We start from the raw sequence: 22,611 nt of genomic DNA, 5'->3' as shown, positions 1-22,611 counted from the left end.
GGGCTCTGGAAACAGGAGGATGAATGGACGATGGTACATGTCTTGAAACTAAACTGGGAAGATGCTCTTGCTGCTTAAGAGATATTGGGGCTTTTTCCTTCCTATTTAAGACCATTCCTTGATTTCCATTCCACACTCATATGTTATTGCTTATGTTGAATTTTAGATGAACTTCCATCATATAAACATTGTTTATAGAACATCAGGAAGCTCATCTTTGTGTTGCCAAAATGAAGGAGTTGATGAAGGCAGTTTCATCGTATTTACGTTAATATTAAAGTGATGGAGTGTAGATTTGCAAGTAAACTTCACATTTTAATTTGTATGACGAAAGGGTCTCATCCTTTCTAGAGTTAAATAAGAGTTTTATAGTTCTGTGTAACTATTTGAAAGGAAATCGCTACTCCTTTTAAAAAATAATTGGAATGAAAGTATAGTTTGTTGGTGTATAAGTATAGCAGAGATAGTTTTATACAAAGATATTTTAGTCCTTAAAAGTATGAAGCAATGAAATTGTGTAAAACCCCTATTTTTCATTTTGTGCTTCCAAGTTTCAATAAGCAAACTCTAAAAAGTAATTTTCTCCTTTTGAGAAAAAGATAGAGCTTTACTTTCAATTTTAGAAAAGGTTTTATGGGGGAGGAAAGAGTTTTTCCTCCATCCTTCTAGGTTCTTTTGGCTAGTTGACTAATTAAATTGACATCAGACGTATTAACAGGAGGAAAACAATTCTAATTACATTATCTATGGGAGCCTCCTAAGGACAGGAGCCCCAGGAATAAGTCAGGCGGTTATGGCTACTATGCCACCCTGAGCTAAGGACTGGGTGGGATGTGGGCCTGAGGGGGGGGACTTCTCAGGATAAAAAGAGCAGATGTGTGGCGGTTAGATGTTTGTCTTGTCCTACAGATGAGTCATTTATAGATTAAAAGTTCTCTCTGGTGGTAGCTCCCATTCTGGGCCAGGCCCCCTGTCTCAATTATTTTAGATAGTTAAGGGAGAGGAAAAGTTTTTCTTGAATCTGCAGGGTCTTGTTTGCCTTCAGCTCCAAATAATCTACATTATTTAGCAAGTAGCACATTTTGGGGTCATGCATTCTGCTCCCTTGCAATTCCCAATGTCATTCTTTGATATGATATCAAAATAAAGTTTACATTTGATTGGGAAAGCTATATTCTTTAAGATAAAGGAAAATAATTATTAAATTATTAAATAATTATTAAATTATTACGTGAATCTGCTGATAAACATTGTTTCGTATGCTCACTGGTCATTAAACTAGTAATTGTATTAAAAAAGGGCTTGATCTTTTCTCTCTAAAGTGGAAATTAACCCTCAGAATGTGTGTTAATTCTAATTGAGGTTCATAGTTTTTATTTTAAGATGGAATTCAAGAGAGAATTCAATAAAGAAACACTGGAGTTTTGCACGTGTGTTTTGGAAATTATTGGTTAATGAAATTCATGGTATTAGATACTTTCTTTCCAGTTTATCAAATTCAGAAAGCTGAGCACATAACTTGATAATTTGTTTCTCAATAATCTTCATGTCAAGGTACATTTGCTAGTTTTGGAATTGACCATAATGTCTTGGGGCATCCCATTTGTTGGTGAGCTTTATTAGTAGAAACAGGAGGAAGATGGGCTTTTGAGAAGAATATACTTGACCAGGAAAATGAAAATGGGGAAGAATTGATTTGTTGTTTCTTTGAATTTACATAAAAGGTAATCTCATTCTAAAAGTCAGAGGTGTAATAGTCGCCAAGAAATGTTCTCTAAACAGGTCTCCATATGATATCATGGCAGAAAAATTCCACCTAGCAGGTGGCAGGTTGGGCTTAGCTAAACCTTTGCAGAATCATAATTTCCACAGTAGCTTTCTGTCTCTCAGGCTGTATACCATAGAGCCCTTTCTTATGGAGTAGAGCTTGTGTGCGTGCCTCGAAAAATTTTCAAACTTAAAGAACAATTGCACGAGTCTGATTCCCCACATACCCCTTGTCCAGATTTGCCACTTGATAATGTGTTACTACATTCACTTTGCCACTCTAGAGAGCAGTAGTATTTTTGCTCAACAATTTGAGAGTAGGTTGCAGACATCTCAAACCTTTACTCCTGAAGACATTAGCGTGTACGTCCTAAAAAGAGACATTCTCCCATGTTGTCGTAGTACAGATTCTTAAATGGAATGAAATCAGGAAATTTTACAGTGGCACAATATATAGTCTGTATTAAAATTTTTGCTAATCATCCCAAAAATGTCCATTGTAGTAACAGTTTCAAACACAAGATCATGCATTGCCTTTAGTAGTCATCAAATTTCGTTGCTTTGGAATGTGTTACTTCTATTCAGTATTAGAGGGTGGCCTTTTGACTTTTCTCCTGCAAGCTTTGTTGGAGGAAAAAAAAAAAAAAAGGCATTGATTTTCTAGCAAGCAGCCACCTTGAAATCCCCAAATTGCCCAGGTAAGAGGGACTTTTTTGTTTTTAATTTTGAAAACTTTGGCTGGGTTTTGGTGCCTTGACTCAGCAAAGTCTATAATGCAGCAAGGCTTGGTAAGCATTAGAAGGGGTACTGAAGCTTTCCTTTATTTCATAATCCCAATTGTTTTTCTAGAAACCATCAATAGCCTCTAAATGACTGACTCAATTTTTGGATCCTATTCTCATGACTAAGCAAATGTTTGATTTGAAACCAGCCCAGTATAAATGTCTCTGTGCCTCTAACTCTGTAGCTATTCCGGATTTCAGCACTGGGGAAACCAATCTATGCACCAAAATGTCTAAATCTGGAACCAAGGTAAGTCAACGGTCATGCTGATTTTTAGCCTACCACTTTCTTTTCCAGTGTTTCCTTTCTTTTGGGATGTTTCCTCTTTTCCAATGTACCTAATGATACATCGAAAGAAATGTGGAGAAAAACTTTTGCTTCTATGCCTGAAGGTAAGTATGATAGTGTTTTAAAGGTTGCGAATAGGAGAGAAGGTTAAGAAATGCTTATTATATTTTCTACTGTAGCAAAATTACCCAACAGTTTATTAAGGGTTTATCTGTATGTGTTACCATGTTCAGAATTGTACAGGTATATAATGTGTTCATATCATCATGATTTCTGCCTTCCAGCAACTCCTATGAATTTCCACAGGAATAGGACATACTGATAAGAGGAGTACATGGAGTAGAAAACTTTTAGTGTTCAGTTAAAAGTCCACTCTGTGAAATTTAGGCTCCATCAGTGATGTCCTAAAAGACTAATCAAGTGAATTAAATCCTATATATCCCTTTCATTCAAGCAGTTATTTTTATCCCTTTCCTGAAATAAAGTGCTTATTTACGTTAGGAAAATTGTCTCTAAAATGTTTGATTCACAGTTGTTGGACCAGAAATCGATCTTTTAGGCAGGGCTTTAGAAATGAGGGTATGTACCTTCATTCTATTATTTTAGCTCTTCTGCTCACCAGTGAATCTAAGGCAAAGCCATCGGTGCCTGATTTCCACAGCAACCCCCCTCAACTTGTTACTTTGAAAAGTTTCAAACCCAATGAATCTTGAAAGAATGAGAAAGAAATGTTGAATGAATACTTCTATATCCCTTACTTATATTCTCTGGTTGTTAGCATTTTGCTGTATTTGGTCTCTCTGTCTCTTTGTACTAAACCATTTGACAATAAATAGCAGGCTTAATTCTTTTGCCCTAAGTACTTAGTCACGTTTCTCCAAAAACAAGGGTATGCTCCTATATAAACATAATACCATCTTGTCTCCCAAACTTGTCATAAATACCAAATATTCAGACTATATTCACATTTCCCCCAGTCGCTTCCCCAAATGTGCTTCATGGCTGGTTTTCCCCTGATACAGGATCTAATCAAGGACCATGCATTGCATTTGGTTGCCATGTTTCTTTAAACTTTTTTCCTTTAGCCTCTTTTGTATGAAACAGTCACCCTACTTTTTGTTGGTGTTTGAGACACTGACATTTTTCTAAGTCCAGACCAGGTGTCTAGTACAAAGTCCTGAGACCTGGATTTACCTGATTGTTTCCTCATGTTTAGATTCAGACTAACCATCTTTGGCCAGAAAGTTACATAGGCAACAGCAAATATTTCCCATCACATCATGTCAGGAGGCACCTGTTAACTCATTCCATAATTGGTTAGTGCCTCACTTTTTTCCACTTGGAAAATAGAATAATCATACTTGTTATCTAAAAGATTTGGGGAGAAAAAATGAGACCGTGTCTTTAGTGCTCTGAGGTTCTTGGAAGTATGCCATGCAAATCCCATTGAAAAGAATTTGAAGTCCTTAGAGAAATCCGTGTGCCTTGATGTAAGACTATTACAACTGGACCCCCTTAGATGAATATATCCCCCGTTTTCAAAGATTTCCAGAGTAGTACTAGTGTGCTCTCTTTTATTTCTTGTAGCTGGGCTGTTCGCGTGGTTAACTAACTTGCTTGCTAGGCCAAAAGAGCAAGTTATCTCTTACCCTTTGTCTATTGCATTTTCCTTTCCCTCCATCTTACTAGAAGTTTAATCAGAGAGTTATGGGATTGGCAAAAACAATGCATGGTACTAAGTTTGGTTTTCTTACCTTTGGAATACGTGGCATTTTTCTTTCTATTGTATTGGATTAGTAGACTACTTTTCAAGAACTAAGTGGGAAGGAGAGGAATTTTGTAATGATTTCTAGGGAAATCTCCTGCACTATTTCTTAGCCTTTCTATAAAATTTTTTGCCCAAGAATCTCAGCTGACTATACAGTAGATGTCATGGTCCTTCTACAAATGGAAATTGAGTAGAGGTACAACATTCTCTGGGCTCTGAGATTTGGAAGGTCCCCCGCTGAAAGGAGAGTTTGGTTCTGGAGCTCAGTAAAGGCTCCATGGCAACACTGTACTTTGTTTCAGCCTTGGGCTGGTTGGCTAGTCTGCTAGAGGGTAGACAGCAAGGTTGCCTTCTAGAACATCGTATATTTTCCACCTTTCGATATAGATGTTAGCCAGGCAAATGTGCAGTGGGCACTAAGTGTGGGAAACATTGAACTAAGAAAAAGTGATATTAACTTTATTTCTACAGCATAGCCCTTGCAAAGGCTCTTTTATGGTAAACAGTTGACCAAAAAGCCAAAGGTAAATTGAATCAAGGCTGAATTAAGGAATATAGAATCTATTTTATTTTTTAGAGAAGTTACCTTGATTTTCCTAAAGATTTTTCCACAGGCTTTGGGAAAAGCATCTCAGCCTCAGGATCAGTCTTGTTCCCTTACTAAAAGAGTAAGTGCTGTGCGTTGCACAGAACTAGCTGTGCAGGCAGGAGACCGCAAAGGGAGATAAGATAAAATGAATCACACGTTACTAACCGGGAGCTTTGCACTGCCAACCACTCCCTTGCCTGCACCTAACTTGTACCTAGCTATTGGCCTTAGGCAAGGCATTTAACTTCTTCATCTGTACCAACAGTAGCAAAAGTTTATTGGCGATTATGAGCCAGATTACACTAAGTGCTTTATAGGCATTTTCCCATGGAACCTCAGGACAACCCTCCGCAGAGGATACTGGATCACAGTTTTACGACTCTGGATACTGTGATCCAGTTTTACAAATGAAGAGTCTGAGCTTTAGAGCGACGTTCAATGGCCTACCCAAGGTCACTGAGCTAGTAGTGCTGCAGTTTTGTTTTCATCTATAAACTGGGGTACCGTGTGTCTCCAGCTCTGTGCTATGCTAAAATGGGAAATGGAGCTGGAAGAGAAATTTGGAAGGGGAAGAAAGGAGATGAAGCAGATGATTTAGGGGTGGGAAGGGCTCAGGAAGCTTGTAGGGAACAGGAAATACAGGAGTGGAGAGAAATACAAGAGTGGAAGAGTGGAGAGAGTAGCGTGGATTAGGGTGGAAGGAAGCACCCATCAGTAGGCTACATCTAGAAGGCTCACCTGGGGTAGAAAACAATGAGGTTTTATGCCCTTTTACGAATCATTCTTGGTGTCTGCCTCTCCCTCATTCATTACATCTGATTAGTCACCAAATTCTACATTTCTTTTGACTGTTTCCTCAATGTCCTTTATACAGCAGTTGCCTTTTGGCCAGCCTGCCCCATCTCTCACACACCCGCGGCAACCACCTGTTTCCACACACGAACCACTACCTTACATCTCGCACATAATCACCAAAGAGATTCCAGCATGCCGCCGGTGTCTTCTGGCTTTATTTCCTATTAATACTTCACCACATGGTCCATATGCACCGAGCTTGATGAACCACTTGTCCCTATAATGGGCCATATTCCTTTATTCCTTTGAACAGGCCATCCTTTCTTCTTTGCCCCTGGAAACCCTCTACTTATCTTTCAATCTTCACCTCAAAAATCCTCTCAAGGCTACCTGGCTCTCCACTCCTTTTATATGAAATGGTTGACATTTTCTCCTTTGAAGCCGATAAAGCAAATTAGCCACGAGGTGGCAGCGTAACTCTAGGAAATTAAGTGCTTGACTCCATGACACCTGTGATTTCTTTCACTTTACCTTCTGAACTCGCATTCATCTTGGAGTGTGGAATTATAGAACAAGAGGGGACAAACTCTGTAGTCCATTTGGTCTAGTGGTTTTCAGAACCTGCTTCCTGAAGCCCCAGGAGTGGCTGGGGACTCTTCTCTCCTGTTGCAAACAGAAAAGTTTTACTGCACAGCCAGGGCTTTCCATCTAGTCTGGTCCTCAGCTCTGACAAGTGTGAAGCTGGAGCCCAGAGAGCTAGCTTGCCTGAAGTCATAAGGCCGACTGGAGAGATGCAGCTCTAGAGGCCAGGTTTATCATTTCCAGTTTTTTTTTTTTTTTTCAACGTTTATTTATTTTTGGGACAGAGAGAGACAGAGCATGAACGGGGGAGGGGCAGAGAGAGAGGGAGACACAGAATTGGAAACAGGCTCCAGGCTCTGAGCCATCAGCCCAGAGCCTGACGCGGGGCTCGAACTCCCGGACCGCGAGATCGTGACCTGGCTGAAGTCGGACGCTTAACCGACTGCGCCACCCAGGCGCCCCTATCATTTCCAGTTTTTCAGGGCTGCGTGCCGCCAGGCCGTCCAAGGTCTCAGCCTTACCCCAAAGATTGTGGTAGAGACTTGGTAAGACTTTGAAGCAAACCACATTTGTGACTTGCCATCGTGTTACTTTGGAACTACCCTGTTGGCAAAAAAATAATAGTGCAGAACACAAAATACTGTCAGGTGTATGCTCTATATTCATGTAAAGTAAATGCTCTAAAGCTAAGGTCTATGTTTTATTTTTCTCTCTTTATCTTCCATGGCACCTAATGAATTTCTGCATTTGGAACTCACTCGTCTTCCTCAAACATTTATTGAAGGTTTGTCAAGCGCTGGGTCCAGGGGTCCATAGCTTAAATAAGGTTTGGTCTTTGCCCCTGGAAGAAGTCTGGTAGGAGTCTGATGGGAGAGAGATGTATAAGTGGGCAATTTAGCTTCTAATGTGGTAAGTACAGTGAGTTATGGGAACAAAAAGGAGGAAGCAGTGAACTTGGGTCTGAAACTACCGGCTTCTCTTAGAGCACTCTTGTTTTGCTTCATTTTAAGCCTTCAGAAAGTTCTCATTCCTACAGTTGACAACTATAATTGTCTGCCAGAAGGTAAATGTTGTGAGGTGAGACAGAACTATAACTTTTACCCCTCAAAATTGAAGACAAAGGGATTTCTACAGCGGGCAATGTGTTCTTGATTTTTATTTTATTTTATTTTATTTTATTTTATTTTTACGAGTAAAGCCCCCAGCTCCTCAGTTCTTCTCTTTGTTCGCTCCATCCTTCAGATTACTTTCTATGAAGACAAAAATTTCCAAGGCCGCCACTATGACTGTGACTGCGACTGCGCAGATTTCCACATGTACCTGAGTCGCTGCAACTCCATCAGAGTGGAAGGAGGCACCTGGGCTGTGTACGAGAGGCCCAACTTCGCTGGGTACATGTATATCTTACCCCGGGGCGAGTACCCTGAATACCAACACTGGATGGGCCTCAACGACCGCCTCAGCTCCTGCCGGGCTGTTCATCTGGTGAGCCTGGGCCCCCTTACACTCTCTCTCGCTTGCTGGCCTGCTCTGGCTCTCTCCATCTCCCTTTCCCCTACCGCCCCCCCCCCTTTTTTTTTTTTTTTTTTTTTACATTTTCTTACAGTTTTCCTACCCCTTAATGGGGTGTTTTCTCTTGTTGGCTGCTGAGGCTCACATAAAACCTTAGCTCAGTCTATCATAAGACTGAATCCACTAATTATTTCCAGAGCACTCTCTCTGCCTCCTGAGCACGTTAAGGCCTTAAGTTTTTCTTACTGAACATCAGCTGTTTTCATAGTACCCAAAAAAGGAGAGGAGATCAGATCATCTAACTTCCACGATTGGGGGTTCTGAACCAAACTGTTCTCTGAGTTCTTGACCCGTCAGTGATTTCCATAACTGTTGTTATTTCCTCCTGTGTCGTTTTTTTCAGTCTGGTGGAGGCCAGTATAAGATTCAGATCTTCGAGAAAGGAGATTTTAATGGTCAGATGTATGAAACCACTGAAGATTGCCCTTCCATTATGGAACAGTTTCACATGCGGGAGGTCCACTCCAGTAAGGTGCTGGAGGGTGCCTGGATTTTCTATGAGCTACCCAACTATCGTGGCAGGCAGTACCTCCTGGACAAGAAGGAGTACCGGAAGCCCATCGATTGGGGCGCAGCTTCCCCAGCTGTGCAGTCTTTCCGCCGCATCGTGGAGTAATGACAGGGATGGGGCCACAAGCTGCTTCCTGGGGGCCACCTGCTGGCTGGCCTTGTCATCCAAATAGGCATCCTTAATAAAAACAATTGGCATGCATTCCACTGTTGATTGTAATGCCTCTTCTTAGACACTCTCAGGGACCGGCAAAATAGTGCCCACCACAGAGGGCAGCGACACAAAGCAACTCATCCTTCAGATTGCCAATCTGGGACGTTGTGCCAGACAAAATGGGACCGCATTAGAAGTTAGAAAATCAGACTGCCACGTGGTGGTTCTCCTTGCTTAAGTTTTATGTTGATTCAACAGGTACAGTAATCATAGCTACTACTTTTTGGGTGCCTTCATTATTCCATTTTCTCTTTTACAACAGCCCTGTAGGAGAGGTGGTTTATTTGCATTTTACAAATAAGAATGGAGAGGCTTAGAGAAACTAGAAGCTTGCCCAAGTTCAGCAGCTGGTGACCAAATCAGAGTTTGGTCCAGGATATTGATGTTTCCACGGCTCCTAGTCTTTCCCTTCATTTCCAACTCATTCATTCAACACATGCTGGCCTGGGGTCTGTATGCATAATGGAAGTACAAGACCTTGAGGAATCTAAGGTGGAAAGGGCAGGGTCCCCTGAAGGTCTCATGGAGGAGACAGAATACCTATCAAGAATGGACACTGAGGGGTGCTAGGTGGCTCAGTCAGCTGAGCATCTGACTTTGGCTCAGGTCATGATCTTACAGTTCATGGGTTCAAGCCCCACAATGGGCTCACTGCTATCAGCATGGAGCCCACTTAGAATCCTCTGTCCCTCTCGCTCTCAAAAATAAAGAAGAAAAAAAAAAAAAAAAGAGAACCGACAATGAAAACAGCCATCACTAGAAAATGGTGGGGTCATGAGTCACCTGAAGGCTCTTGCTTCAGATTCAGGGGTTCCTGGATCAGCTACTTCTCAACTTCAAGTTCAGTCTTTCTGTAAAAAGAAATATGATTTGTCCCAACTACAATAGTTGAAATGGAGTTTTATTGAGTTTTACTCACTTAGAGTAACCCCTGAGATTGTATCTGTTTAATCTTGAGGAAGAGGATGTTTAAGGAAACCCAGCGTCACTAGGGATACTTCATGAGCATCTGAGTGAACCTGGGGAGGCTCTGGACGTGCCTAACTTTAAAAGGGAGGGTAGGGGCCCATGTCTCCTGGGAGCCTTCCCAGAAAAGGCCAAGTTAGACCTGCTGATGATGCTGCCTTTGTGTGCACTTCAGTCTATACACTAGTGGGTACTGCATAGTGTTCCCCCAAAGATTTTTATTCGTTTTGTTAACCTCCTGTGGCTTTGGTCACTTTCTCAGTTTCAAGTGAGGGCCTTTGAGAGTAAGGGAGTACAGTAAGGGAGGGAGACAAGATGAACCATAGAGGGTGAAGGGGAGGCCACCCACTGAGGCACAAAGAGCTCTGGACCCGGTCACCCACCATGAAGCGAACTTGCTCTATCTCCAAAATGAGGGAGTTGGACCAAATGCTCGCTCAAGTCCCACTGAACATAAACATCCTGATTCTTTAGAGATCAGGAGGAGGATGCAGAAAGGCTAGCTGATGACCAAAGACTACCGACTCTTACTTTCAGCGGCCCAGTTTCTGGAAATGACCTCCGAGATCTTGCCCCTCCTTTTCTGAGGAGGAAACTGAGGCTGTGGTAACAGTGCATGAGGGCCAGCTTCTGCTTTCATGTCAACCACTGCCATGTTCCAGTCCCTGGTGAGTCGGTCACGGTCTGTTCAAAACAACCAGAAAAGCAGTTCTGGCAGCAGGATAGGAAAACAAGTGTCAGGATGACTTACCCCAGTCTCAGAGAAATAGAAGATGGCTTTTGACAGAGAAAACAGAATTATCGTTTGGGAATGTTAGACGCCTCTTGGCTCATGCCCTGATCCAGAAAGGGATTGCCACCATTCTCCCCAGCTGCACACACATCAATCGGCTTGCACTTAAGAATTTGACTAGCAGTTGATATTTGAGGTCAAAAACACTTTATGTCTTTATCAATCCATACCAGTTCTGCTAGAACATTCTGCTGTTACAGCACAAGCCAGAGTCCCACCTGTCAAGCACACCCAGAATAGCACCCAGGTTGTTATTTAGAATTATTATCTCCCTCTAGCTTTTATTGTTTTGTCTCTGTGAAACAGGGGATCTCAAGAAAATAGGGCAAGGACATATTTAGACCATTTTAGGGCTGTTTCCATCCCTAGCATTCCTCTAAGTCTTTGAATATCTCCCAAAGATAGAACCCACTTCCTCAAAATGCAGCATCAGGGGCTCCTATTTAAGAACTCCAGGGTAAGGCTTCCAGATTGAACATGGGATGGTGTTAGTAAATCGCAAGTATTGGGGTACAACTAACTATAAATACAGCATAAATATATCCTAAGTATTGCATGGGACATAGTTATACTAAAAAAGTATCTGTCATCGGTCTTAAATTCAAATTTAACTGTGCATCCTGTATTTGTCTTTGCTAGATCAGTCAACCCGATACTTGAAGGGCAAGTTACACATGAGTGACGTGGGACAAAGAGCACAGGGCTCAGGTTCTGGTAATTGCAGACATGTGTCCCATGGCAGGGCATTTAAGTACAATTTTTCAGAAGACACTGTGAACTGACAAAATGTGTCTGCAGCCAGATTTAGCCTATGGACCACCAGTACCCGATCTTGGCTTGTCGGAAAGCTCCGAATACCAGAAAATGTTGCTCACATAGGGTCAAAATCTGCTTCCTATAACTCTGAACCTGTGATCCCAGTTCTGCTTTCCGTCTAGTTCTCCATTCCCAAGATAGCCCTTTAGATATTTAAAGATCCCTCCTGTCTGTCTCCACACTCTCATTTCTAGGCAGAATATCTCCTGTTCCTTCCATTGCTTCTCTCTTGGTGTGGCTGGGCCCCAGACTCTTCATTCTGGTGCTTCTCTTCTGTGCCGGTTGCAGATCATCTTTTCCCTGCTGTCCAGCCGTAACCTGACTGGACCACATCTGGAGGACTGTGCGCAGTTCTCTCACCCTCCTTCCTCACATATGCCCTGTTCTTGATCACACTCAGCTCTCCTTGTGCCCTCCCACTGGCCCCAATATGGGCCAGGCCACACTTTTCTAAGAACTGGCATTCCAGCTCAAGTGCTAGAGAGTTCCCTTCCTCCCTGAAGAGTTAGAGAGAAATGGATTCAAATCCTACCACTTCCACACGTGAGCTCTACGTCACATTATCCAATATATAACCTCAACTTCCTTTATTTTGAGGGAGGGAGAGAGAACACATGTAGGGGGGAGGAGAAAAGGGAGGAGGAGGAGGGGGATGGGGAGGGGGGAGAGAGAGAGCGAACGAGTGAGAGAGAATCCTAAGCAGGCTCCATGAGATCTCACAACCATGAGATCATGACCTGAGCTGAAGTCAACAGTCAGACGCTTAACCAACTGAGCTTACCCAGGCCCCCCTCAACTTTCTTTTCCGTAGCACAAAGGTAATACCTGCTGTGCGAGCATTAAAACAAGATAATGCATTAAAAACACATAGCATGCATGGCCATTCCTCATGTTTGCAATAGTTGTGGTCTATAAAGACTTGAACACTGGATAGCAGATACTTGAACTATCGTTCCTGGAGGAAGTACAGGGTTAGGTGCGTGTGAACTTCTGGTCACAACATTTTTGTCAGCTGATCAATACATAACTTTTTCAAATGTGTGTTTCAGTTTAAACACACCTTATTTAACGTATATTGTTGACTCATTGACATTGAGCTCACTGCCAGGCCAGGCCTGAATAGTGATTAACATATTTTCTCTGTAAGGCATATTACAACTTTCTTAGGAAAGCTTGCTTGGGAACACTAAACAGCACTTCAGCACTACATTTGGGGTCGTTTTATGTAGCCAAATCACTAATCAAAAGCAAAACGATGCCCAAAACACAGCACAAATAGAGTGCAACCGAACCAGACCAAACACTTGTTTACAGTATAAGAGCTGAAGTCAGAAGGCAGAGCATTCTTTTGACCTCAGCTGGGAACATGAGCATTGGGCGACTCAAATTTTTTGCTGCTCGGCTCATGGCCTTGAATGACCTCAAATGCACCGTAAGTAGTGATTTTGGAATCACAAGTCAATTTTACGGAGTGGGCAAACTCAAATACAGAACTTGTACTTTACCACTATGGTTGACATGTTAGTACCATTTTCCTAGCATTTAAGTACCTCTGTTATCAAACTGTTTGGGTTTTGCTTCTTTTGTTTGTTTAGCTTTTTTATGCCTCTTTCCATCCCCCAGTTGTTTTCCGAAAAGCATCTCTGTATTTTTGGCAGATGCTTCACAGTTGGGAAGACATATATCAGAATTATCCAACCCATCCTACCACCTTGAAAAAGAGCTACATTTCCAGAGGAGGCTGGCCTCCCCTTCGCTCCCTCATGGGCCTCTCTTCTGGTTCTAGTTCCCACCCGTTTCCAAGGGCAGCAGGGTTGTCCCTAGAATTCATGCAAATCCCCCTCTTTTCTAACTTTCACCTAGGCTCCCTTATTTGGGGTCTCTCAGGTGACAGGGGACAGTGAATCCTCAAGCTCTCCTTCCAGCCCTCTAGCTGACCAGCCTGTGGTCCACACAGGAGAGACGCATCCCTTGTGGGTGTGGCTTCAATGCAAGGCAAACCTCTCTGTCCACAGATAGACACCACCCACCTCTACCTCCTCACTCAGGCCTCACACTTCAAAACCAGGGACTCTAAGAACTGGAGGGGCTGGGGGCTTTCCTATAGGCAACAACTTGGTAAGGGGGGGCTTACTCACCCCAGTTGACAGACTGGGAACCAGGACTCAGCGAGGCTAAACAAGTGGTCCAAAGTCACTGGTTCCAGAGCTCTGGCTCTTTCCACGGCACCGCGTGGCCTCTGCTGCTCAGCCTTCATGAGACCGAACCACGGTACCTTGCGAGGCATGGCATGCTGGGCTATTTTCCCTTAAATGGCTTTATGGAGATAGAATACCCATGCCATACGATTCACCTGTTTAAATGTACAGCCCTATGGGTTTTAGTACATTCACAGATACGTGCAACCATCACCACAGTCGACTATAGAACATTTTCATCACCTCAGAAAGAAACCCCATACCTTTAGGGATGACCTCATCTCCCCATTTTCCACCAATCACTAATCTACCTTCTGTATCCATGTATTTACTTATTATGTAATAATTCACTTATATCATATATAGATATAAGTGACTTATATATCAGTATTCGTGTATATATATACACACACACACATATATATACACTTATTCCAGGCATTTCACATAAATGAAGTCATATTATGTGGTCTTTTGTGACTGGCTTCTTTCATTTAGCAAAATGTTTTCAAGGATCATCCGTGGAGTAGCATTCCTTATGGCCAAATAATCGTCCGTTGTATGGATATTTCACATTTTGTTTACCCGTTAGTTGATGGACATTTGAGTTGTTTTCGCTTTTTGACTATTACAAATAATATTGCTATAAACATTTATGTACAAGTTTGAATGTGGACACATATGTTCCTTTTTCTTGAGTATTTACATATATACCTAGGAGTACAATTCCTGGGAGCATGAGCTATTTCTTCTTAAGTGCCGGCAGCATGTGGGGCCTTGAAGCCACACAGACCTAGTTTCAATTCTGAATTTCCGATTTTCCGGTTGTAGTATTTCAGGCAAGCACACCTCTCTTAGTCTGAGCCTTTTCATATGTAAAATAGAGATATGATTAGACCTACTTTCCAGTGGTTTTGTTGGCATTGGATGAGGTAATTCGAATTCTTAGCCCTGTGAACAACCTACAGGAGCAGGTACTTAACAAAGGCAGCTATTTAAAAATCTCCCAGAGATGGAATCCCTGTAGAAGGAGGGATTCTTCTTCTTAAGAAGAGTTGGTGGTACAAAGGTGGGGAACCAGTGGGCTGGTGGTATCTCCAGCCCCTCCCTGCTTTAGTGATCAGTGACTTAGGTGCCTGTGGGTTAGTCTGAGGTCCTGTTGGGCCAGCAGGTAGAGGAGAGGTGAGAGAGTGGGCAGTGACAGCGGTAGGAGTCAGGGGCAAGCAGAATGCTCCGTGCCTCTGAGGGCAGCAGCTACGCGCACAGAAAAGGGAAGTTCATCTCCCGCCCTTCATTTCTGCCAGGCCTTGTGCTGTCCCCCCGCCCTGGTCTTCTCTTATCTCTGCTAACCGATCTCATTTCCTTTCCCTTTGGTGAAATGGTTTCTCATTTCCCCCGCACCAGTGTGGCCCTTTGTGAGTCAGCGACCGTAGGGGCTCAGCACCCTGGTTGAGTGGTTCTGGAATTGATTAGCTCTGGGGGAAATCCTGCCAGCGCTTTGCCTCTTGGGAGCGTAGCGGGCAGAGATTTGTTCCCATTGTTCACGCCCCACCTCCCTGAACAGGCCACATTAGCCTGTTCGCTGAACCGTGGGGCCAGACAATGGCGGGCCTGGCTGTAGTGCTGACCCCCACAGTTTCTCAGAACACGCTGGTGGTGTCCCTGAGCCCAAGGTAACCTGGGTGATTCTGACTAGGCCAGTCATCCAGGGTCGGGTACTCAGGACCGAACGAGGAATCTCTAGACTGTTCCTGCAAGCAGGAAGAGGGGAAAGGAGGCTGCCTGTATGTGGGTTGATTATAAACCAGAAGTAAAAATACCCCAACCAGAAGTGAGCTTTGGGGACCTCCTCCAAAGGCCAGGGGTCCTTGCCATCGTGAGTCACATCGTCACACCAGGCTGCCTGGGACTCACAGCCACTCAGTAGCAGCTCACATTGGCACATCCTGTTTCAGAGTTTACAAAGCTCTTCGACATACTTCATTCGATCCTCACCATGCTTAGGTGAGACAAGGAAGATTATTGTTTTTCCATTTTGCATAGGAGTAAACAGAGTCACTGAAAGGCCACGTGACTTCAATGGGGATTACAGGCTTCCTAGACCTTCCACAGCCAAGAACGGCCCTTTGGTGTAACAGACGCTCATGCCGAGAGTCATCCCCGTGGCATGACAATTTTTAAAAAGCCATTTCTCTCATTTTTATCACAAGTACAAGGAATACTTTCCAAGGAAGTGGCTCCTAGGATTTCATGCAGTTTAGTGAAATACAAGACTGGGGGGAATGTGTGAGCATCTGTGAGTCCACATTGGAAAAATGAACGGAAAGGCATTGTGTTTATATGTTTTCTATACTATCTTTTACCCTTCTGCCCTCCGTTTTTCTGGTTTTCAGTTAGACCCCGCCATAGTGAAAATACACTCACGGCAAATCTGCCAAACAAAATGGAGGTGTGATGGCATATCCTTCAGGTATACTCCCTTATAAGCAAATACAATCCATGAAAAATTTCAGATTTGCAGAATGAGTAAATTGGGGGGAAATATTTACTTAAAAGTATTTATTGGGGCGCCTGGGTGGCGCAGTCGGTTAAGCGTCCGACTTCGGCCAGGTCACGATCTCGCGGTCCGTGAGTTCGAGCCCCGTGTCGGGCTCTGGGCTGATGGCTCGGAGCCTGGAGCCTGTTTCCGATTCTTGTCTCCCTCTCTCTCTGCCCCTCCCCCGTTCATGCTCTATCTCTCTCTGTCCCAAAAATAAATAAAAAACGTTGAAAAAAAAAATTTTTAAAAAAAAAAAGTATTTATTAAAAAATGACTACCTATGGTAGTCCATAGAGTTCCATAGGTACTCTAAAAACACACGTTTAAAATGTCAACAAAAACTCGACATTCATAGAAGGTTTACTATTAAAGAGTTGTGTGGGGGCGCCTGGCTGGCTCAGTGGGAAGAGCATGTGACTCTTGATCTTGGGGTCATGAGTTCAAGCCCCACGTTGGGTGTAGAGATTACTAAACAACCAAACAAACAAACTTAAAAAAGAAAGAGTTGTGTGTTAAGTGGGAGAGGATTTATTTATTGGGTAGAAGTTGAGGCATGCCCAGACTCATCAAAGGAGACACTCTCAGCCTGTGACATTCTCATACTGTTCTTGGTCCTGGAAGGATGATCCTTTCCTTGCCTTGGGCCCGCACTTAGGAGAATCCTACATCTCACAGACTCAAAAATACAAAAATGCTTTCTGCCGAAATCTGTCTCCGTCTGCCTCTGGTTTGGTAACCAGTTGAGTGAAGGGTAATTACAGGAGAGGATCACCTGGGTTGAAATGGACCCTGCAGACCAAGGGAAGAGGGAGAAAATCATAGCCTCCGCCCTGGGAAACCAGGGAAAGATGGTCTGAATGATTTACTTACTTACTTATTCGGGGGGGTTAGCTTTCAGGTATAATTTACAAAGTATAAAACTCCCGGTTTTTTAAGCGTGTGGTTTGAGGAGTTTTGACAAATGTATCCAGTTATGTAACCACCGAGACAATCAGCACAGAGAACATTTTCATCCTCCAAATTCCCTTCTGTCCCTTCGTAGGTAACCCCCTCGCACTGTCCCACTCTGGCAACCATTGATCTGCCTTCTCTCCCTGTAGCCTGCATTTTCCAGAAGGTCATCCGTGTGGAATCACGCAGCCTGCTTCTCTCACCGAACATAATGCTTTTGATGCTTTAGGAATGGCTTCTTACACCTTGTTGCATATATTCATGGTTTAGTCTCATGACTGAGTAGTATTCTATTGTCTGGATATAGCACACTTTGTTTTACCATTTACCAGTGGAAAGCGACTGGGTTGTTTCCAGAAGGCCTGCTTTGTTTATAATTGCTTCAAATTATGCAAGGTGGGTATCTAGCCAGAGAAATTTCCACAGGATAACTATGTTCTTTCCCCTCTCCCTGTTCAGGTGAGGCAGTTTGGGGAGGTGCTTAGAACTGCCTAGAAATCCTGAGTTGGCAAAAGGACACTCAGGGAGGGGCGCATGCCTGCCTAGGCTTCCTGGGGACCTTGATTGTGTCAGTGCCTCTCCGGAGTTCAGACGGTCTAGTCCGGCTGGTATCCTGAGCCAGCAGGTCTGAGGCTCACCGCTGGTGGGCTGACCCAGGGGAGGGCTCACCTCCTTTAGCCTCTGGGACGCAGGGGTGATGCTTGGGAAGAGGTTTCAAGGCGCCGGCTGGGAATGCAGGCCGGCTACGGGAATAGTTTAATTTATAGTTTCTAAGTGTTTAGATATCTGGCGGAAATGCCTCCGTTTTTGTACCTTCCTCCAGGCCTACAAAGGTTGTCGAAGGCAGACTGCTGGTTGTAACTGGGGTGGGCACTGGGAGCTTCTTCCTGCACTCCTATAAGCAAATGACTGCACTGCAACCAGTGGCCCTCTAGTGGCTCTGTATCTAAAAGCACCTGCTTTGCTTCCAGAGGGTAGGTTCTGTGCTGGGAGAATCTTACCTCATTATTCCATCTGGTTCCCTGACTGACAGCAGCTGTCAGGCCAGGAGAAACCAATCTGTGCTTGGCAGTCCTTCTCAGTGTCCCCAGTCTACAACCTCACCCACCCACCCCCATGGCAGCTGTTTCTGTCTTAGTCCCCTCAGCACCCTACCCCCCACCCCCTCCACCAAACGCCCTGGTCTCTACAGAAACCTCCACCTGAGACTGAGTGGGGACTAGAAGGACCAGAGGGCCAGCGTGTACTCAGCTTCCACCCTGCTCCCGGCACACTTTCTGTCTCAGAAATATCAGGGTTCCCTGACACCTTGGGCTGGGTCCTCCTCTCTTCCATTTCTTGGATGGATACAATTTCTTCTCTCTGATTCTCCCATTTATGTCCCCTAAGCCCGAGAACCAAGCTCCCATCCTGTCCTCACCCTCTCTTCTCGCATATCCGCTTGGATTTGGTAGCCAATCTACCCTCCAGACATTGCTCAAAGCCTTCCTTCCACCTGCCTGCTCGTGCCTCTGCCTGAGTCCTTGAGGGATCCCTCCCTGGGACCCTCAGCCTTCTCTTCCACCTCTCACCCATCAGTCAGCACCGCTGCTCCCAGTGTATTCTCTCTAAAACCACACTTGTGATTGTGTCACCTCCTCGATTTAAACCCTTCTAATTAATCTTTCAGGTTCCGGGTGTTCTCTAGGACCATGACACATGTCCCTGGTGATAGAGTATAATGTGCCAACGGCCTCAGTGCACGTTGTGCGGTGTGTGCAGTCATCCAGCCGATGGGAGGGGCTCTGGTGCAGCTGGAAAAAGGGGTACCTTCTTTTCGATTGGCACAAAGCCTTATCTCTTCTCCCCCAGATCCCTCCTCCTATATACCCCCTCCCCCCCTTAATATATTACATTCCTGGTGAATTGCTGGTATTTCTTCAAAGGTGCCATACTGCGTGGCCTGTTGGGAATAACACTCCCTGTCTCTTCGCCTATGAGTCTTCTCATCCTTTACAGGCGCGATGTCCCCTCAGGGGAGTCTTCTCTGGCATCTCCCCCTTCGGTATGGGGACATGGCACTCTTCCGTGTTCCTGTAACCCTCCACCCTCTTGCCCCTCAGCCCTAGCATCCTGGGTCATAGTTACCCACCCATGTTTGCCTTCCTCTCTAGACTGAATCCTCAAGGTCAAGGACTGTATCTTGTCCATATGTCCCTAGGGTAGGTGTCTGTGGTTACATGGGCATTTATCACGCACCAACTATGTGTGGGGGCTTTGAGTCTGTTGCCAGTATTGGTGGGCTAGGACATGTGAGAAAGAGATCTCTTGAAGATCTAAGTTGGAGTATAACTTAAGAATCAGCAGAGATCTTCAAAGTCACCTCAGTCTCCCATCCTAAGTTTTGCTGTACCTTGATCGGAAACAAAAAAGGTTCTTACGTTAAGAAATGAGTTAATAAACAGGAGTGGATTGCTCAACCACAGAATCCAAGAAGAGTCTAGTCCCAGGGACAAATGTTGGGTGAGAAGGTAAATATGCCCAAACGCTGTCCCCAGAACAGGAAGCGTGGACAGTATGTTCAGACGTCACCATCTCAAGGTGAAAGCAGGTAGGTGGGTGGATTCCTCAGCCGGCAGACTGAGTCCAGGTTTTTCAGATAAATAAACATTTTTTTTAAAGTTTATTTTTGAGAGAGAGAGAGCTTGTGCAGAGAAGTGGGGAGCAACAGAGAGAGAGGGAGATACAGAATCCGAAGCAGGTTCCAGGCTCTGAGCTGTCAGCACAGAGCCCCGCGCGGGGCTCAAACCCACAAACCGTGAGATCGTGAGCTGAGCGGAAGTCAGACGCTTAACCGACTGAGTCACCCGGGCGCCCCAGATAAACTTCTGATTCTGACTTGGCTTCCAAATAACGTGACTGCCATTGGCCATGATGGCTCAAGGGTGTGGTTTCATGGGCCCGTCTTCACTGTGTGGAGACAACCTTACCAAAGCAAGGAAAGATACTCTGTGAAACTCTGGGGTCACAGTCAGCAGCCCCAGGAGAGGACATGTCACTGTAACTATGTAGCTACTAATGAGATTAAATAAATAAATAATAAATAAATTTAAAAGACACGCAGGCTTCTGGGCTGGATGACCAATGCAGGCTCTGGGGCTAGAGGACACAGGTTCAAATTCTGGCAATGGACTTCATCTTTCTGTGCCCTCGATTTGCTCATTTGCTAAACAGGAGCAGTGAAACTGCTTACCCATCCAGTGCCATTTTCTCCACACCTCAAGCTCATCCCATCCTCGAAACAATCCTCAGCCAGACATACTGGGAAGTTATGGGTGAGGAAAATGAAGCTGAGAGAGGCGAGGTAACTGGCCCACAGTCACAGGGCCACAAGTGACAGAGCCCAGATTCAAACCTGGCCTGCCTGGTCTCTTTCAGCTTCACTCGCTTCCTTCACACACGCAAGACACCCAGGCTCCCCTCTCCAGTTCTGTGCCGCCACAGCCTGGGGCCCTGGACCTCCGCCCTCCCCTGTTCCTGCTGCTGCTTTGACTGGGCACTAACCCACCACCACTCCAGCAAAGTCCTCGCCACCCAAGGGAGGTCCCCAAGGGCAGCCAGGCCGAGCGGGTCTCCTCAAATGTTTCCATCAGCTCGTGGAGTTGGGACACGTGTGGGCTTATTTCTGGTGGATGCCGGTTTGTTTTCCTCCTGTAGAAACACTGGCATAGACTTCTCGGTTTCTAAACAAAAAGGCTGATAGGTTAATAAACTTAAATAGTATTTTAAAAAAGTCATCTAAGGCGATGGCAGCAGGAGGTGCAATGTCCCCAGGGTGTTATTAGCAACTTGGCATTTCCATTTCCGATGGGAACGTTAATGGCACCCTAGAAGCAGTGTTATTATGATTAAGACATTGTAACTGTAGGAACTTGAACACGTGAACTTCAACACAGGAACGAATGCAAATATCTCGCCAGAGCTAGCCGTGTACCCAAGTTTCTGTTCGCCGCCCTTTGCAACTGAAGTTCTAATCTCATTGCCAGGAACACCTAGAAGTTTCCTAGGATCACAGACTATTTGAGCTCCTGGGGACATGGAACGATCTAGTAGTCCACCGCCCCATCTCAGATGGGAAAACTATTGGCCAGAAAGGATACGTGACTTGCCCAAGGCCACAAAGGTCATCGGGGGCAAAGCCAGGATAGGAGCCGGGTCTTTCTGCTCCCAGACTGGTGCTCGCTCTCTCATACCATGCTGCCTCTGTGTGCCCATCTTCGAGCCTCAGTCCCCCCCCCCCCGCCACTAAAATTGTGTCTTAGCCACGCAGGCAGCTCTAACAAATGATTACAGGCTGGGTGACTTGAACAGCATTTATTTCTGTTCTGAGGGTTGGAAGTTCAAGATCCAGGTTTCTGGTGAGAACCCGCCTCTGGTTTGCAGATGGCCATCTACCTGTTACCTTCCTGCTGCAGAGAACAGAGGAGAGGAAGTCTCTAATCCTACCCAGGAGGGCTCCACCCTCAGGACCCAGTCAATTCCCAAAGTCCCCACCACCACCACAATGCCATCACACTGAAGATTAGGCTTCAACATATGAATTTGGGGGGAGGAGGGGGCAGGGAGGGAACATAAACATTCAGTCTACTGTGAATGGGAATGAAAAAGGATTCCTAGATTTCAGAGTGGTGAGGACGGAAGCGGGGAGTTCATGTGAGTTGCTTTGCAAGCTTCAGGGAAGGCAGCACAGTAGGGTGGAAAGAGCGTGTGTTTTAGAGATAAGCCTGGGGGGAGTCCTTGCTGCCACCTGCTTATCTAAGCCCCTAGATCTCTACAAAATGGGATTGATGGAGCTCTTGAGCAAATGGCTAAGAAAGAATTCTTGAGATGGCTTTGGTGCAAAAAGGCGATTTTATTAAAGCACAGGGACAGGACCCATGGGCAGAAAGAGCCGCGCTGGGGTTGTGAAGAGTGATTGATTACATATTTTTAGGTTTGTGGAGGGAGAGGGATAGAGATAAAGTTTCTAAGGAATTCAGAAGCAAGGCCTTCAGGACCTTGAGGGGCTATTGTTAAGGTTACTTTTGGTCTATTAAAGACCAAATATGACAAAAGACAAAATAGGACAAAAATAGGAAGGAAGTAAGGCAGCCATGAGTTGCCTGAGGAAGGTCACACCCGGCATGTTTCAGGTGTCTATCAGGGGGCTGCAAGCTGTAAGGAGATTTAATTCAAGCTACATTCCTCTTGCCTTTATTTCCCTATCAGGGTGATCCCATCTCCTGCCTAAAGTTATTATGGAGGGGCGCCTGGATGGCTCAGTCGGTTGAGCGTCGGACTTCAGCTCAGGTCATGATCTGCAGGTTCATGGGTTTGAGCCCCACAGGGCCACTTTGGATCCTGTCTCCCTCTCTCTGCCCCTATCCCACTTGCATGCAGTCTCTCTCTCAAACATAAAAAAATAAAGTTATTATGGAACTTACATGAGATTTTTTTTATCA

General features: G+C 44.8%; 2 protein-coding genes across 11 annotated transcripts in view; both read left to right on the top strand.

Moving 5' to 3' along the window:
* TBCCD1 (TBCC domain containing 1) overlaps positions 1–19,315 on the top strand; it is a 47,373-nt gene extending 28,058 nt beyond the window's left edge. For 5 of the 7 annotated variants that reach the window (XM_047874955.1, XM_047874954.1, XM_047874957.1 and 2 more), the window contains one exon: positions 2–1,429. The gene's annotated coding sequence lies outside the window, so the exon portion shown is untranslated. Of the gene's footprint in view, position 1; positions 1,430–2,847; positions 6,811–19,304 lie in introns of those variants that run through there. The other 2 variants (XR_007155597.1, XR_007155596.1) reach the window with 2 other exon arrangements.
* Positions 29–8,861, top strand: CRYGS (crystallin gamma S). 4 transcript variants are annotated; one of them, XM_047874962.1, is made up of 4 exons: positions 29–33; positions 2,735–2,799; positions 7,815–8,057; positions 8,488–8,861. In XM_047874962.1, exons 2-4 carry the CDS (start codon positions 2,779–2,781, stop codon positions 8,758–8,760), a joined length of 537 nt encoding a protein of 178 aa, XP_047730918.1. In that variant the 5' UTR covers positions 29–33; positions 2,735–2,778; the 3' UTR covers positions 8,761–8,861. The 4 variants fall into 4 exon arrangements, with proteins under 4 accessions (XP_047730918.1, XP_047730915.1, XP_047730916.1 ...); XM_047874959.1 differs by lacking the exon at positions 29–33 and having other exon boundaries at positions 1,562–2,799; XM_047874960.1 differs by lacking the exon at positions 29–33 and having other exon boundaries at positions 2,666–2,942.
* Positions 19,316–22,611: the final 3,296 nt, after the last annotated feature.

Source organism: Prionailurus viverrinus, chromosome C2 (assembly GCF_022837055.1).
Source record: "Prionailurus viverrinus isolate Anna chromosome C2, UM_Priviv_1.0, whole genome shotgun sequence".
NCBI classification, from domain to species: Eukaryota; Metazoa; Chordata; class Mammalia; order Carnivora; family Felidae; genus Prionailurus; species Prionailurus viverrinus.
This window is presented reverse-complemented; position numbering and strand designations above follow the sequence as displayed.

Excerpts from the sequence above, each read along its gene's own strand:
- CRYGS (XM_047874959.1), top strand. The coding sequence starts at position 2,668 with ATGACTAAGCAAATGTTTGATTTGAAACCAGCCCAGTATAAATGTCTC. Across the intron at positions 2,800-7,814 it reads TGTCTAAATCTGGAACCAAG|ATTACTTTCTATGAAGACAA; the intron begins GTAAGTCAACGG and ends TCCATCCTTCAG. Across the intron at positions 8,058-8,487 it reads CCTGCCGGGCTGTTCATCTG|TCTGGTGGAGGCCAGTATAA; the intron begins GTGAGCCTGGGC and ends CGTTTTTTTCAG.